The 17,560-nt window shown below is 35.3% G+C and overlaps 1 protein-coding gene across 4 annotated transcripts in view; it reads left to right on the top strand.

Annotated features, from left to right (window-relative positions):
- The window catches only part of DDHD1 (DDHD domain containing 1), a 70,017-nt gene that overhangs the window by 38,839 nt on the left and 13,618 nt on the right, over positions 1–17,560 (top strand). For all 4 annotated transcript variants that reach the window (XM_043472117.1, XM_043472118.1, XM_043472119.1 and 1 more), the window contains 4 exons: positions 7,568–7,830; positions 9,476–9,551; positions 14,092–14,241; positions 16,929–17,181. In XM_043472117.1, the coding sequence (XP_043328052.1) occupies positions 7,568–7,830; positions 9,476–9,551; positions 14,092–14,241; positions 16,929–17,181 (742 nt within the window). The remainder of the gene's footprint in view (positions 1–7,567; positions 7,831–9,475; positions 9,552–14,091; positions 14,242–16,928; positions 17,182–17,560) is intronic.

Raw genomic sequence — 17,560 nt, 5'->3', positions numbered from 1 at the left:
AGGAGCCTGGCAGGCTACAGTCCATGGGATTGCAAAGAATTGGACATTACTGAGCACACACACACACAAGAGCTGCAAGCGGAACTGCTCTTCTGGACTTTGTTGTTCAGTCACTCAGTCATGTCTGACTCTTGGCAACCTCAGGGACTGCAACACTCCAGGCTGCTCTGTCCTTCACTGTCTCCCTGACCTTGCTCAAACTCAAGTCCTTTGAGTCGACAGTGCCATCCAACCATCTCATCCTCTGGACTTAATTCTGATCAAAAAGAAGACCTAGTCGGTGAAGTAGAATTCTAATACCTTCTATGTTTATAGGCCTTTATAGTGTACAGTGAGTATTGAACTATAGTATTGCAAGTAAACCAGTGAGGGAAGGAAAAGGGAAAGAGAAGGGCTGAAAGCATATTACTGTACACACACACACACACACAGAGTTGGTAGTATCCCTAAGCGCACACACACACACACACACAGAGTTGGTAGTATCCCTAAGCGCGCACACACACACACACACACACACACACACACACACACACACACACAGAGTTGGTAGTATCCCTAAGCACACACACACACACACACACACACACACAGAGTTGGTAGTATCCCTAAGCACACACACACACACACACACACACACACACACACACACACACACACACACAGTTGGTAGTATCCCTAAGAAGGTATCCTGAGTCTTCAAGACTAACATGCTCTGAGTCATGTCCTCCAAAAGTAGTACATGCTTTTTTAAAAGTTAACATTAATATCCAGAAAAACTAGAAAGGGAAAACTGTCACATTCAAACCTCTGGCCATTGGCGAATGATGACTGAGAAAGTGATCACTTTTTATTTTGCTCTTGTATCTTCAAAGATATTCTCCTCAGAATGGAATTGAGTAAAACAGATATTCGGTAGGAGAAGGGAACTGATAGCTAATGTAAATGAAATGGAAGGAGAACACCCAGGGCTTTAAATTAGTTGGTTTTTTGATCCAGTTGAATTTAATGGAAGAGAACTGAGAACTTGTTTCTGAGATTCATCTGCAATCTTCAGCAGTGTTTCCGAAACATGCCTAGTTAGAACAATCACTTGTGGTGCCTGTTAAAAATACCCCCATGGTGGGCATTGGAGTTGAGGATATTAATGTGAATTTATGACTTTGAAAATAAGTGGGTGTATGTGGATAACATCTATATATTTAAGCATACATGTTTAAACATATATGATGTATGTTTATGCATGTTATGCATATATATATATATGCATGTATTTCCTACCTCTGTCCACTGAAAGGACTAAGAAGCAGACACCCCAACTTAATGAACACACCTAGCACGCAGATCTTTGCCTAGTATGGTTACTCCCCACTAAGAAAAAGTAGAGTTTCTGGGGAAAATGGCTTCCAGGACTAGGGCAGGAGAGGTTCAAGTCAAAGCTGGAAGAACTTGTTTTGACAGCAGGTGAAAACTGCTCAAAAGAATGATGAGGCAAGACGCATGGACACAGAATGACTTAAAGAAGCAGATCCCACTGACCAAATCTGGAAGGATTTGAGCACCAAAATAATTAAGTAAATATTATTATTTATTGTAAGCTTCCCAGATGGTTCAGTGGTAAAGAATCCACCCACAATGCAGGAGACTTGGGTTCAATCTCTGGATCAGGAAGATTCCCTGGAGAAGGAAATGGCAACCCCTCCAGTCTTCTTGCCTGGAGAACCCCATGGACAGTGGAGCCTGGTGGGCTGTACAGTCCATGGGGTCACTAAGAGGCATACACGACTTAGCAACTAAACAACTATTACTTATTGTAAGGAATTATTAGTATATTTTATAGAATTATAATAAGGTTAATGTAGTTAAGAATTTTAAATCATTGAAAAATTTGTAAGTCCTTATCTCTTATAAATAGATAAACAAATTGGGAAGAAGAGAGGTCCTTTGCTTACAGTAGAATGCCCAGGGCTTACTGGTGAGTGTGGAAGGACAGCTGGAGGAAAGGGCTCATTTTGCAGCCGTCGTCATGGTAGGATCAGGCAGGAGAGGACTGGGCAAGAGTCATTCGTGAATGCTAGAATGAGGGGAGTTGTTTGATGCGGAACAGAGTCTTTGCATAGTCTTAAAGTGTATCCTCTCAGACTGCTTTTAGTTTAAAAATAATGGACTTCCCTGGCAGTTTTGTGGTTAAGACTCCATGTTTCCACTGCAAGGGACATGGTTAATCCCTGGTTAGGGAGCTTAAGATCTCACATGCTGCACAACCAAGGGGAAAAGAAAGATCTTTAAACAACACTAACTAAATCATGTCACTCCCTGGGTTAAAATCTTGGTTGACTCTCATTAGAATAAAACCATAATTAAAGAAAAAAATGGAATGCCTTTTTAAAAAATAAAGGTATACAGTGGAAAAATCAAGCAACACCTTTATGGGTTGTTTCTAAGGCACATCCAGAGGACACAGCATAATTTACGCAGCATTCCAATTAGGAGGAAACGTCAGACGAATGTAAAATGAGGATGTTGTCATTTAAAAGTAGGAATTAAGACTGTATTATTTTAAAAATGTTGATATAATAAGGAAAAGAATGGCTGTGGAAAACGTTTCAGATATAGAAGATTAGAGAGACATGACAGTTAATTTTAACTTCTCATACTAAACTATATACTATACTAGATCAGAGGAAACACTACAAAGGGTATTATTAGATCAGCTGACAAAATCTGTATGGGACTAGATTAGCTGAAATATATGAATGTGAATTATGAAGTTAATAACAGCACTGTGGTTGTGGAAGTCTTAGGAAATATACACTGCAGTATTTAGGGGTAAAAGACCATGAAATACGTAACATGTCCTTAATGGGTCACAAAAAAGTTCTGTGTGTGTTAATAGAAACAGAACAAATGATAGGGCAAATAGAAAAATGTTCACATTAGGTGAATCTTGGATAAAGCCTGTGAAAGATCTTTGTACAGTTTTTTATTTTGCAACGTTTTATAGATTTGAAATTACTCCCAAATGAAAAGTTACGAAAAAGAAACTAAAAAACTACTCTCGCAGCTTCCTTCTCTGGAGATCCTGACTCGGTGGGTCTGAGATAGAGCCTGGGAATTTGCGTTGTTAACAGTTCCGCAGGTGATACCATCAGAAAAGTTTGGCAAACATTGCTTAAGTCATTGTGAAGAATGAAAGAAAATAAAAAAGACTTAGAAGTAGGCAAAAATTGTTCTTATTCTTTAAAAAGGAAAGCTAATTCTGCAAATCAAAGTTCATTTAGCACAAGGTTGATCTTGGGCAGGGCTTCCCTGATAGCTCAGTTGGTAAAGAATCCGCCTGCAATGCAGGAGACCTGGGTTCAATCCCTGGTTTGGGAAAATCCCCTGGAGAAGGGAAAGGCTACACACTCCAGTATTCTGGCTTGGAGAATTCCATGAACTGTTTGGTCCATGGGGTCGCAAAAAGTCAGACACGACTGAGCGACTTTCACTCCTTGGTGCCAGGCAGTATCTAGACTAAATTATTCTTCAGTAGTGTATGTTTCCTAAGGGAAGTAATGACAGATAACAGCCAGCAGCGATTCTGTAGGATTAAGGCCTGTCTGGTGAATGAACCTTGTTAGGTTTATTTGATAGGCATAAATAAGAGCCTTTTTCCTCTTCTTCTCAGCCTTTGTAGTCAAATAGATGCAGTTTTAATATCTGCCACTTAACTAGCTTAAATAAAATTCCTCAATTTCTCAGCTTCCTCACTTAAAATGGACATAAACTACACAATTGATAAAGATTGTCATGGGGCTTCCCCAATGGCTCAGCAGGAGGCAAGAGTTAGATCCCTGGGTCAGGAAGATATCCTGGAGGAGGGAATGGCAACCCACTCCAATATTCTTGCCTGGAGCATCCCATGGACAGAGGAGCCTGGTGGGCTACAGTCCAGAGGGTCACAGAGAATTGGACACAACGGAAGCAACTTAGTACACAAAGATTGTCATGAGGATCAAAGATATTATGGTATAGTTTCCAATACAATTCTTTGTGCTTAGATTTTCAAGTTGTAATTAAGTGTATATCTGTCTTTATGTATTTCAAGGACTACCATTTAAAAAAAGGAATAGATTTATTCTGTTAATTCTAGAAAGTAAAATAAGGATCTGTGAATTGAAAATATAGAAAGGAACATGTTTGATTACTCAATGAAGAACTGTGTAATAACTAAAGCTGCCTTAAAAACACAGAAGTGTTACAAGGAAAAAAAATTGTACATAATGTAAGCTGATGGATTTTAACTAAACTTACTGTGTAATCATTTCACAGTATAATATCTTTATCAAATCATTACATTGTACACCTGAAACTTACACAATGTATATCTCAATTATATCTTGATAAGACTGAGGGAAAATTTTTTTTTAATAGAAGTAACCACTTCTGGATAAAGGCACTCACTGAGGTAGATGCTGAGCTCTTTATTCTTTGTCCCTTTATATGGCTGTTACTGAAGGGACTTTAGCTTCACAGGAGTTTGAATTAAATCATCTCTGAGGCCACTTTTCACTCAGATTTCTTCAGTGCTCATGGGAGGACCCTAATTAGTGATTGTGCACTGAAAAGTTGTGCTTCGGGGAAAATTTTTATATACTGAACAGTACTTCTCAGGTCATACTTTCTGAGGACCAGTTTTTGGTTTTGTTTTTTTTTTAAAGGAACTAACTCCAGTCTATCAAGACATCATTAGAGAGCCTTTGGCTCTTTTCTTCAACCCTAAATAAAGTAACATGGAAACTCCAGAGAGAACTGTTACCTCTTTTGTGCAACAGAACTGTCTTTTCAATGGCTTTTTAAAAATGAAGAACTAAAAAGAGAATTGTCATGGTCCTATCTTGCCATTGCTATTTGAAAATTATTTAATTGATGTATATGACTAAAACTCAATAAATTACTTTTTCTCATTAAAATTTCCTGAAGGAGAGAGAAGAACAAATGACTATGTTCTTCAGCCATATTTTAGGTGTTTAGAATCTCTCTTGAAACTGCTGGATTTTTTTCCATTTTGGTTGACTTTCTTGATAAATTTTAATTTTTGAGCAATGGTTATGAAAATTAGAAACTTTTAAACTTTTGAAGAGCCATCTAATGCTTTCTCTGTGTGAGAGGTTAGCTAAATTGATTTGATAATATTATAGAGTTAATAAAATTAAGATAATAGGGTATATCATTAATCTTGGTTCAGATATCCCAAATGAATATAGTTGGTCACAAGGGGATCCTAGCTGGAGGAATATAAATGGATCAGAAAGGAAAAGGGGAAAAATAAACCCTAATTAGAGTAGACTTTTTGGATATAACATCAAGGTGAATTTCTTCTTTTGCTGCTGAGTGGATGATTTATAAAGACCTTTAGAGGTAGTGCAGAACTGTTTTGCACTAAAAGTTGTCTTTCAAAATTGTAATGTGTATTGACCACAAATGTTCCTATATATGTAAGCTGCAGACAGAGATTTTAAGTTCTACTATATCTGGATATGTTCTAATAAGGGAACACAAAGATTAGTTCTAGTCACGTAGAAGATTATTAAAACAGATGAAAACATCAGCTCTTCAGAAACTATACATTCTCTGCTTCAGTCCATGGTAAAATACTTTAGTGTTGAATAAGACTTTCTCTTTGTTGGATATTTACTTTTTATGATTGCTAGATTAAGGAAGTTATTGGTATAATGAGTGATGCTTTAAATTTTTAAAATATGAAATAGCTTAATCACTGGTAGAGAAACTGGTAGATCTTTTCCATTTTTTACTATTTAATTTTAATGGGGGTGGTATTTTAAAAAAACAAAAAAATTGGGTTATCTTTTGCCAAAATACCTAGGTATTCATCTTTTAGTGTTTCTGGACTTCATGGTAGGAGTTTTAAAATCAAGCCCTTCAGAAGTAAACACTATCAACAAATGTGCTTTTAAAGAAATGTATTTTATTGAAAAATTAGCTTTTTCAATACCTCCCTCATGTAGATTATAAATTAGGAAAATTGCAAAGTTTTAAGGGTTGGTTCATATTCTTATCAAAGCCAAGTCCAAAGCATTACATTATAGCTCCCTTTGAACAAAGCATGTAATTTCACATCATACTGCCTACTTTTTAAATTCTATTGACTAGAATTACCTACAACCCATGTCTTGGGATATTTTTATATGCATTTACCACTAATGTGTGGTCCCCAGAATTGCTGAATCTGAAACTCTAGGATGGAGCCTAGCAATCTATATTTAACAAGCCCTCCAGACCATGTACATGGTTTCAGTAGCTTCAACAAGGACCTCAGTATTGTACAGTAGAGGTCTGTAACCTCTGTGAGGTTAACAACCAGAACATTGCACCTTCATTCAACTCACTGGCAACCCAGCCAAGCATGATTGCTCAAATAATTTCCAGTTTGATTCTGCTAAAGAATGTTCAGTGAACCAAATGGAGGCGACTTGTCTCTAGAAACAAAATAACAAGATATGGAAGCAATTAATAATTAATGTTTGTATGTCTGAATAACAGCTGATGTATTAAAAAGAACTGAAATGAGAAATTTAGTATCAGGAAGTTTATAACCGGATAGTAGTAAGCAGTGATAGGAAGAGGAGAGGACTACCTGAAAAATCAGGTCAGGGCCCTGTATGAATGAATTTGAGTAACAAAAGAACCTTGTTCTTCTCACTTCATAGAATGCTTCAGTAATATTTATTAAAGCTAAATTTCAAAGAAAGTTTTATAAAGAAAAATGGCTAAGATATTTTCTACATTATTAACTTCTAAACCTTAAAAAATTCCTACTTTTTAAAAGTATTTAAGAATATTTCATATTACCAACATAATGGGAATTTTGGAATATGAAGTACATCAACATAACCATTTTCCTTAGTCATACAGTGACCTTTCATTACATTACTCTTATCTAAATGCAGCAAGTAATAATGCATATAATATATTGCATATACAATATGTTAGTAACCCTGTTATCATAAATTCAGATATTCTTTTCCTAAGCTTACTGTGGCTTAAAAAGTACAGGGTACAAGACTTTAGAATAGCATATGAGTCCATTACAATGAAGGAAAAATATCCAGAGGCTTTTTGGAAATCTTACTAGAATCCTCATGGAACTTTTTTTTTAACGCATGAAACTGTTGGCTGCAGTAGTTGGTTTAAGGACTGTGAAAGGATCTGTGTGGGTAGCATCTGTCTTTATTCTTTAGTGTTGCTATGGATTATAATATTATGTATACCTTTACATTGGGAAGATCCCCTGAAGAAGGGAAAGGCTACCCACTCCAGTATTCTGGCCTGGAGAATTCCATGGACTGTATAGTCCATGGGGTCGCAGAGAGTCGGACATGACTGAGTGACTTTCACTTTTACTTTACATCATTTCCTGTAGGGTTCTGAAGCAGCTGAGTTAATTTTAATAATCTAGATATATCTATCTAGTAATATATTTTTCTTTCTTAGCATATTTGAGTTTAGAAATAACATTTATAGAAGTGATTATTCTAATTTGATGTTTTCTTATTTGAAACAGCTAGTTAAAGGCCTTCAGCAAGAGCTCAATCGACTATATTCCCTTTTCTGTTCCCGGAATCCAAACTTTGAGGAAAAAGGGGGTAAAGTCTCAATAGTGTCACATTCCTTGGGATGTGTGATCACTTATGACATAATGACTGGCTGGAATCCAGTTCGACTCTATGAACAGTTGCTGCAGAAGGAAGAAGAGTTGCCTGATGAACGATGGATGAGCTACGAAGAACGTCATCTTCTTGATGAACTCTATATAACAAAACGACGGTAAAATAGCCTAATCTCTTAAAAGAAATTAAAATGTCTTCATGGAATCACTGGACTTCTTAGTAGAAAACTTCAGATTTTTCATAATAAAGAAAAAATACACAGTTTAGGGCACAGAATAGAATATTCAAAGATTGTTGAATAATATGCCTAATCAAGCAAAAGACTATTAATTTTGATACTAATTACATGTGTTTTCCTATAGCATAAAATTACCATCTTCCTCTTTTTGCTTTTCTTTTTCTTCACAGTTTATTAGAAATGAAATCTAAAACTTACTCCATGCTGAGTCACTGTGTAGAAGCTGATGAGCCTCCATCTTTATTATTATTCTGAAAATAATTTTAAAGGCCGTTTTTCTTGGCAAATATATTTTAGACATTTTATAATTATTTAATCATTTACAACCTTTCTGATACTATCTTTTTTAGTTGGATTCATTATCTATTTTTTTCTTCTGATACAACTGGTAGATAGGTTAATTGAACAAAATAGAAAACGTAAATCAAGTAGAAAGAAGAGTGTAAAAATCACACATAAAAAAAAAATCACACATAATCTCATGTGAGAACTGTTAATGTGTTAGAATATTTTCTTTAAAAAATAGTAAATATATATACTATTTTATCAAACGCCCTTCAGAGATTATAAGTATCCATTAAGTTAATAAGCCCCTGATTGTGTTAATCCTGGAATATGCCTGATACTGTGTTTTAATTCTTTGCTACATTTCTATCTTCATCTCTAATTACATGCTCTTGTTCTCTTGATGGTCATTCAACTGAGTCTAATAAATCTGTGAAATGTCACTCATTTTGATAGCATTATATAAAACAGCCAATTTAGTTAACTTAAACTTTTACTCAGGAAGCACTGAATTTATTTTAGTCATACAGAAATGGTCTAAGGATTTCATTAGAATTTTATTAAGAAGTACCACACGGAAAATGCATAAATTTTATAGTATCAAAGTAGCTAATAGTTTTGAGAGAAAATGTCATGTTGCAAACTTTAGCACTGTGTTTTTTGTTTTTTTGTTTTTGTAACGCTGTATTTTAGACAAATTCAAGTAAAAATGTTTTTAACAGGTTTAGAAAATGAACTGAACCTTTTTAAGTTTGTTCCATTGTTTATTAAATGTAAGTACATACAGAACATTGTATTAGGAAAAAGTGGAAATAACTCAAGTGTTCATCAACAGAGAAAGGCTAAACTGGGTTTATCTATATGATGAGCAATTAAACAGTTGTTATAAAGAGTGAAGTAGGTTAGGAGGCAATGAAGTGAAAAGATTGCTAAGATTCATTATTAACTGTAGAAAAAGGAAAGACTTAGAAAAGGGTATGTGGTGTGAACATTTGGTATGGTTTTTTGAAAGTGTATATATGCTTGTATGTGCCTCACATTTTACTAAAGATTCCCCCCATCAAAACCTATTAACAGCATGTATTGGAAGAATAGGGTACTTTACTAATTATTTCATAAACTAATTATTTCAGAAACAGCAAGTTCATTTATTAAATACTGTCAAGAATTAATTTGAGGGATTGGATGATTTCTTTATGCTTAGTGAACTAGTGAGCATCTAATACTTAAAACGAAATTATGAATATGAATGTGTATGTAATCTCATACTCCTCCCTAGGCTGCGAGAAATTGAAGAACGGCTACGTGGTTTGAAAGCATCATCTATGACACAAACACCTGCCTTAAAATTTAAGGTAAGGAAAGACAGATGAGATTTTCATTGTTTATCTCAATTTTTTTTTCAAGCATCATTTAAAGCATGACGTTAGGGATCAAATGAAATTCTAATTATTCTTTGAGGTGAGTCTTTTTTTGAACCTTTACAGTGTGTTGGACCCTGCTGGATTCTACTAAGAAAAGAATGGATAAGACTCAAAATACATAACACAGCGTTACTGGGGCTATTATATAGAATAATATGTAGGCACAAGAAGGAGGTTTAATTTTGCCTAAAGGTTTATAAATGAATGATATTTGTACTTAATCTCTGTAAATTGGGTATTGCCAAGTAGAGGAAAGAAGAAATGCTCTGTTCTTAAAAGAAACAGCATAAACAAAGGCATGGAGGGATATAACTCATAGTACATCCAAAAATAGAGACAGATCTGGGAAATATCTAGTATTTAAAATTAAATGTTTGTGACCAACTAGTTTTATATGGTAAGAAAAATAGCTGGAAGTATATCAGTGATTATTCCACGGATGGAAAGCTGGCGTGTCAGCTTAAGTGTGTGACAGAAGCACAAGATGTGCATGTAATGCAGTTAGTTTGGAGCAAGGTGAGCAAACCAGTTCAGCTAGAATATACAAGATGCAGGGCACAGGGGCTGTGGGAAAGTAGGAAGAGAACTTAGATTTGATGGGACAGTGGAAAGCTTTTCAGGGTTTTTGAGCATCAGAATAGATCTGTCTTAGCAGTGGTTTAAAGAATAAAAAGTAGCAAAGAGACATTGACATTGGCCTATTGGAAAGGACACAGCTTATAGCTGAATAACAGCTTATTTGCAGTGTTAAATGGAGCATGACATAAGTCTCCTAATACTCATTTCCAGTTGAATATATGCCCATGTCTAGTGTACTGTGTTATCTCTTCCTGTTTCTTTTATCATAGGAACTTAACATATGGGTTACATGATGGAATGATGCAGACATACTTATTGAATCTATTTCTCTGACTTCTAAAGTTTTTTTTTTTTAACTTAAACATTTAAAAGCCGTATGATAAAGTTATAAGATACATTCAAAACCCATAAGAGCATGGTCTTTGGAGTCACCCCCACCTGGAATTTGAGTTCCATACCTACCACAATTATTGTATGTAATCAATGTTAAATATGTAGAATTGCTCTGATAGGAAAAATAAACTCTTCTATTTCATGTCCTGGGTTTTGTTGGTTATGATCCACTAAGTATGTTAGAATCTCAAAATTCAATTATCACCTTACTAGAATTTATGCCCTTGTCAACCACAGATTGGCACTTGCCATCTACCTCCATAAGGATTAAATCCCGTGCTGCTGCAGCAGCCCCCTGAAAGGAGTTCAGGGTGAAGAGCAGAAATGAGGCATTCTGTCCTCCGGGGTGGGGGTGGGGGGGGCGGGGGGGTGGTTGGGAAGACTAGCAGGACAGGTCTTCAGATAGCTAGGTAATTTCCAGAACTAATTTTATGAGCACAATTCTTGTATCTCCTCATGTCTTTAAAAGCACTAAAATCATTCATAGTGATAACTATTCCTCGTGACTAGCAGAAACCTTCTGGAAAGATATGTGCTTGACTGCATGTATTCCTTCTTCACCACAATCACATATATACTGACCTTCCCCCCTGCATCTTTGGAACAGTTTCTCAAAGCTACCTGAGGTGCTGTCTCCCAGCAGCACCTGAGGGCAGTCCTCATATTGCCCCAAATAAAACTTAACTCACAACTTTACTATTGCATGTTTTTTCAAGTCGGCACCCTATAGTTGGTATATCTTTCTAATACATGGTCATGTGGTCTAATAATGTGAATTTTTAATTATATAATTACTTACAGAGAAAAATATATAGATAACTGAAATTTAAAATTCCTAGGTGGAAAAGTGGTAAAGAACCCACCTGCCAATGCAGGAGATATAAGAGATGCTGGTTTGATCTCTGGGTCAGGAAAATCCCCTGGAGAACAAAATGGTCATCCACTCCATTATTCATGCCTGGAGAATCCCATGGACAGGACAGCCTGGCAGACTACAGTCCATGGGGTTGCAAAGAGTCAGACACAAATGACTTAGCATACACGCACAAAAAGGAATATACAATGCATTGGCAAATTTACTTAGAACTCCAGAGTTCTAAAAGAAACAGAAGTCTTATATGCCTGTTACCTGGCAGATGGCTTTACTTTCAGAATAAAGTATTAGATTTGTCACATGTGACCACTGAACTTTAAAAAGAGCAAAAAAAATATTAACAAACATTGGTCTGAAGAGTAGAAAACTTCGATTGTGATCATGAGGCTTTGCCACTAACTAGTTACGTAATATTAGCCAAATTACTTAACATCTCTGAATTCCTCTGTTCGTTGATCTCTAGACAGAGTACTTAGACTAAATATCTAAAGCGTTTCTTCACCCATAAAATTCTTTGACAGCTGTAGATAACACTAAAGCAATCATTACTCTTACTGGAGAGATAAGAATTCCTTTGTGTTTGTCAGCCAAGCTGCAAATCAATCATAAACGAAGAAAAGTTGTTTAATCCATGGGTTTAACGATTTAACAAACATTTATGAAGTGCCTGACCAATGTATAAACCATTTTTCTGGGGTGTACGTGTGTGTGTACACATGCATGTGTATATCAAGCAGAAAGGATTTACAGAGCTTTCTCTTCTATCTTAACTATTTTTGTATCTTTATCTTTTATTCTTTTCTCTCTTTATAGAAGAAGAAATGAGAGGAATCTTTTCAGAATTGATGCTTTCATCCCTGTCACTATTATTCCAGATGCTTTTTCTTATATTTTTAATTTTTCTTAATACAGTTCTTCAGCCTTCAAACATCTTTAAGTTACTCCATTATTTAAAAACAAAAACTTTCTTAAAGTTTATTTAGCTTAAAGCTACCATTTCAAACTATGTATTCATTCATATATATTTTTTCACTTGGAAAAAAAATCTCCAGGGGCATGGGAAGAGATTAAAGGTGTGTAAGATTGGAGGCAGGGACACTGTTACAGTATAGTCCAGAGGAGAAGAGATGAAGTGAAATGTTAGAATCTGTTGGAGTGACTTCTTAGATGTTGGAGATAAGAGGGAGGAATTAATTTGTGATATCTTGAATCAAGATATGGAACATATGCGAGAGGTGAAGTGGGTTTAGGAGGGAAAGCTATCATGTTCCGTATGTAATCCAGTACTAATGACGACCCTGTTTTTCTTGAAGCGCTGTCCTCCCTTGACTTCCATGCTGCTGCATTATCCTGGTTCTCTTTCTCCTTTAACCCTCTCTTCTGTAGTTTTGTCTCCACCTACTCATCAGGTGCAGACGTTCCTTATAGTTCTGTCTAAAGCCACTTTATCCTATGTGATTCCTAAGCAGTTTTATCCATTCTCTCAGTGTTCATCACTTCTATGATGGTGACACATAGACTTGGATGATGACGTATTCAATTCTGTATCTCCTGTCCGAAATTCTCGGTTACCTGTTAGGTATGTTACAGATACCTCAAACTAATTATGAACAAAAACATGGTTTACTTAGTTTCCCGTTACAGTTCATAGGTTAATTAATATCCTCCCGGTCAATCAGACCCAAATCTTACAAATCGCCTCTGATTCCTTCTTTATCTCTGTCTCCATTTGAATATTCATGTTGATTCTATCTTAATCTCTCAAATTTCCATTTTTGAATGGAACAACTTGTCCTCCTAGGTACAGATTATCTTTTGCCTAACCTCTTTCAGTAGTTTCCTAACTTGTCTCCAAAGTCTACTGGCCTCTTAATTTTCCAGTTCATTCACAAGCTACTACCAGATTTACTAACCTCCTAAAACATGGGTCAAATCCTGTTCTCTTTCACTATAAAATAAATTATGCTCTGTTTTCTTAGTCAAACAGTCAAGATTCTGTACATTTCTCATTCCAGTTACGTTTTCCCCATAGCCAGTCTTCAACCTTACCAGATTGTTGCCCTTCTCTAAATTAAGCCAGGTTCTTTCCTGCCTCTGCTTTAGTTCATGTGGTTCTATCAATATGGATTATCTTTCCAGCCCCCAGTGTATCGCAACCCCAACTTTGGAAATCCTCTTCATCTCTTATGGCCAGTGCACACATCCTTTATCTACTCACCTGTAGCACACTTTCCCTCTGTTATGCACTATTTAATTCAGTCTCCTCCGCAGGATTGTAAACTCTTGGGTGCAGAAGCTCAGCCTTTTTGGTCTATATATGTTTCAGAATACCTAATATTACTTTACACAAAATAGTAGCTTAATAAGTTTTCCTTCTCCTTATTCTCATTCTTCATTTTCTGTTAGATTTAAAGATACTGAAGCTGCTCCTGGATAGTTTAAAATAATTAGTGGTTGTTATATATTTAACAAGTAATGCAAATACAATCTAGACAGAACTCATTTAAAATGATATACATTTGGAGATAATTTTGTTATTTGTATTTTACTATATATTACATTGTGTCCAAATTCTTTGAAAAACAGTTCACCATTTTTAAATTTAGGGTGACTTTATCATTGTAGGTTGAAAATTTCTTCTGTATGGGATCCCCACTAGCAGTTTTTTTGGCATTGCGTGGCATCCGCCCAGGAAACACTGGAAGTCAAGACCATATTTTGCCCAGAGAGATTTGTAACCGATTACTAAACATTTTTCATCCAACAGATCCAGTGGTGAGTTGTAAATATGGATATCTGTGTCTCAATATTAAATTTTTCCTAAGAGAATCTGTAAGAAATCTTCCAAGGTACTGCTGAATTGCTGAGAAAGTATTCATTTACAGACATCTCTTATTTTATTTTACTTCACAGATAATGCAGTTTGTTTTTTTATTTTTTACAAACAAATTTTGTGGCAACCCTGCATTGAGTAAGTCTACTGATGCCATTTTTCCAACAGCATTATTTTTTAATTAAGGTATATATTTTGCTATTTAGACATAATGCTGTAGCATATTTAATAGACTTTTAAGTATAGTGGAAACTTAACTTTTATATGCATTGGGAAACCAAAAAAATTGTGTGATTCACTTAATTGCAGTGATCTGGAAGCAAACGTGTGCAGTATCTCCGAGGTATGCTTTATCTATTACACTTGATAAGTTCATATTTTTTAAATATTTTTCTTTGGTTAGTTTAGGGATTAGGAAGTAAAATACCTTAAAGATGTTCTGTTTATGTTGTATTTGTAGAATGAAAGCATAATGTAAAAGTACCATCCAAGTAATGGATCCAGTTTATCCAAAGGACAGGAGTCGTCTGAACTTTCAAACCTTAACCTGTTGTGATTCCAATAATGTAGTAGCCATAAAATTTAAAAATCCCACTTTAAATACTTTGTTCTCTAAAGCATGTTGCAACATTGAAATGTGTTTGGTAGATCCTCTTAAAAATGAGAATATTTAAATACTGTGTATTAAACATGGAAAAGTGGAAGAATTTATTTTAGCCTGGTAGAATTACAATATTTTGGATTTTTGCATTCTCTGTTATGTTTGTAAATAAATTTTTCTAATGTAAATAAATTAAAATTTTTGTAAATAAAAATAAATTTTTCTAATGTAAATAAGGATTTTGCATCCAGGTGAACAGTTTAATGTGAAATAAGATTTTTGGATGAGATAAATTCTTCATTAAATCGTATTGGGAACAAGTATTAAATATAGCTAAATTTAAGGCAAACTATTTAAATAGCATTTATTTTCTGAAAAACAGCTTTATATGACTCTGTAAAGTCTTTTAAAAGATCTTTGGCTAGTACCAAATAAATATAACATTGACTAAACACTAGAATTTTAGAAAATTTCCCGTATGTTAAAAAAATCAAAACTACTATATTTAACAAATAAATTTCACTGAAATGGAATCTAGTATTAAATTCAAATACTGACTGTACAGTCTTGGCCAGGTCACTTCTAAGACTATCTATTTTTTGTCTATATGATGCAGATGATAATATTTTACCTCAAGGTTGTCAGGATTAAGTAAAACATGTGCAAAGCAGCTAGTTAGACCTTAAGTATGTTGTTATATCCATTCATTTTACTGATTTTCCTGTAACTTAAAAGTGAACTTAAGATTGTAGGTGAACTGTGAGCTACATCTTGTATAATCTTAAACTTCGTTATACAGTTGACCCTTAAACAGCTCTGGGGGTGGGTAGCAACCTTGTGCCCAGTCAAGAATTGGGGTGTAATTTTATAGTCAGCTCTCCATATCTACAGTTCCATATCCACAGATCCAACCAATTGCAGACCATGTAGTGCTTTAATATCTATTTATGGAAAAAAAACACACACGTATAAGTGGACCCATGCAGTTCACTCCTGTGTTAAGGGTCAGCTGTATTATGGAGGATTACAAACTCATCATTACAAATTATTTTTTATTATTCATTTTATAGTTTTTCTGTGATTTTTTTTTTAATAGTTATGTAAGAACTGTGCTAGGCAGTTTTTCTAAACTTATCTATTCTTCCCAACATCCTTCTGAGGTAGTAGAAATTAGGAAGTATTATTTCTTTTCTACAGCTTAGGAAACTGAGGCTCTGAAACTTTGTGACTTGGTGAGTGTCGTATAGTTAATAAGTGACAGAGGCCAGAATATGAATGCAGGGAATTGTATGCCAAGTCCATTGCCTTTTCTGCTATGTCATCCCTATTTCACCTTAGACAAATGGTCTTATATCATTATCTCATGCACTATATTAATCTGCTTGAAAATAGGGTCAACTGAGAGCTTAGATATTAAAAATTGACCTTATTTACTGTGTTCCAAGTTACTGTTTACTGCTTCAGTTTTGTTCATGAGATGAATATTAATCTAATTGCTAGATGTTATCAGAACATAATAAAAATGAATATTCCTCTGAAAAACAAGATCTTCCCTGTAGTTCAGACTTCCCTGTAGCTACAAGGTCTTCCCTTGTAGCTCCTGCCTACAGGCAGGAGACCAGGGTTCGATCCCTGGGTTGGGAAGATCCTCTGGAGAAGGGAATGGCAACCCACTCCCAGTATTCTTGCCTGGAGAATCCCGTGGACAGAGGAGACTTGCAGGCTACAGCCCATGGGGTCACAAAGAGTAGGACACAACTGAGCAACTGACATTACTGAAAAACTAATTAAAGGGCACTATTAGCCTAGATTAACTCTAATTTTTTTATAGTCTCATTATTAAGGATATATAATTAGACAAACTACATATTATTAACAGTGAAGAAATAGGAATACATGTTAGGAATGTCAGGTTTTGAATCATTTCCTAAGGTCCTCTGAGCACACAGTCGAATAAGAATGAACAGTTTACTGAAACCTAAGCATTGTGCCTTAATGTTTTGTTTCCTTGAATTTTTTTACATCAAGGCTTATAGATTAGAACCGTTAATACTGAAACACTACAGCAACATCTCACCTGTGCAGATCCACTGGTATAATACATCCAATCCTCTACCTTACGAGTATATGAAGCCAAGCTTTCTTCACCCAGCGAAAGATCCTACCTCAGTTTCAGAGAATGAAGGCATCTCAACAATACCAAGCCCTGTGACTTCGCCAGTCTTGTCTCGCCGACACTATGGGGAATCTATAACAAATATAGGCAAAGCAAGCATATTAGGTAATTTCTCTTCAGTATTCCTCATCAATGAACTTAAGCACTTTTATATAGTCATTAAATTTTAGGTACCTGAAAATACTCTATATATTACAAAACATCTGAGAGTTAATGTTTAGAGTTAACTACTCTCACTTCTTATATTTGAAGACAAAAGCTCTAAATTCTCTAGTTAGATCAGATCCTGTCATTAGAGAATATAAGATACCTGGATGCACAAAAAAAAAAAAAAAGCTGGAGGCATCAAGTCCCTCATTTTCACCTTGGCCCCATCACTTGCTGTGAAATCTGGAGAAGTCATGTAGTTTTTAATGCTCATCTCCCGCATCTGTGAAATGAGGGGGTGCTTGAGTACTAAGGGTGCCCTGGCCAACCCATTCTC

Source organism: Cervus canadensis, chromosome 6 (genome assembly GCF_019320065.1).
Source record: "Cervus canadensis isolate Bull #8, Minnesota chromosome 6, ASM1932006v1, whole genome shotgun sequence".
Lineage (NCBI taxonomy): Eukaryota > Metazoa > Chordata > Mammalia > Artiodactyla > Cervidae > Cervus > Cervus canadensis.
The sequence above is the reverse complement of the archived record's forward strand: the minus strand, read 5'-3'. Positions and strand labels throughout refer to the sequence as shown.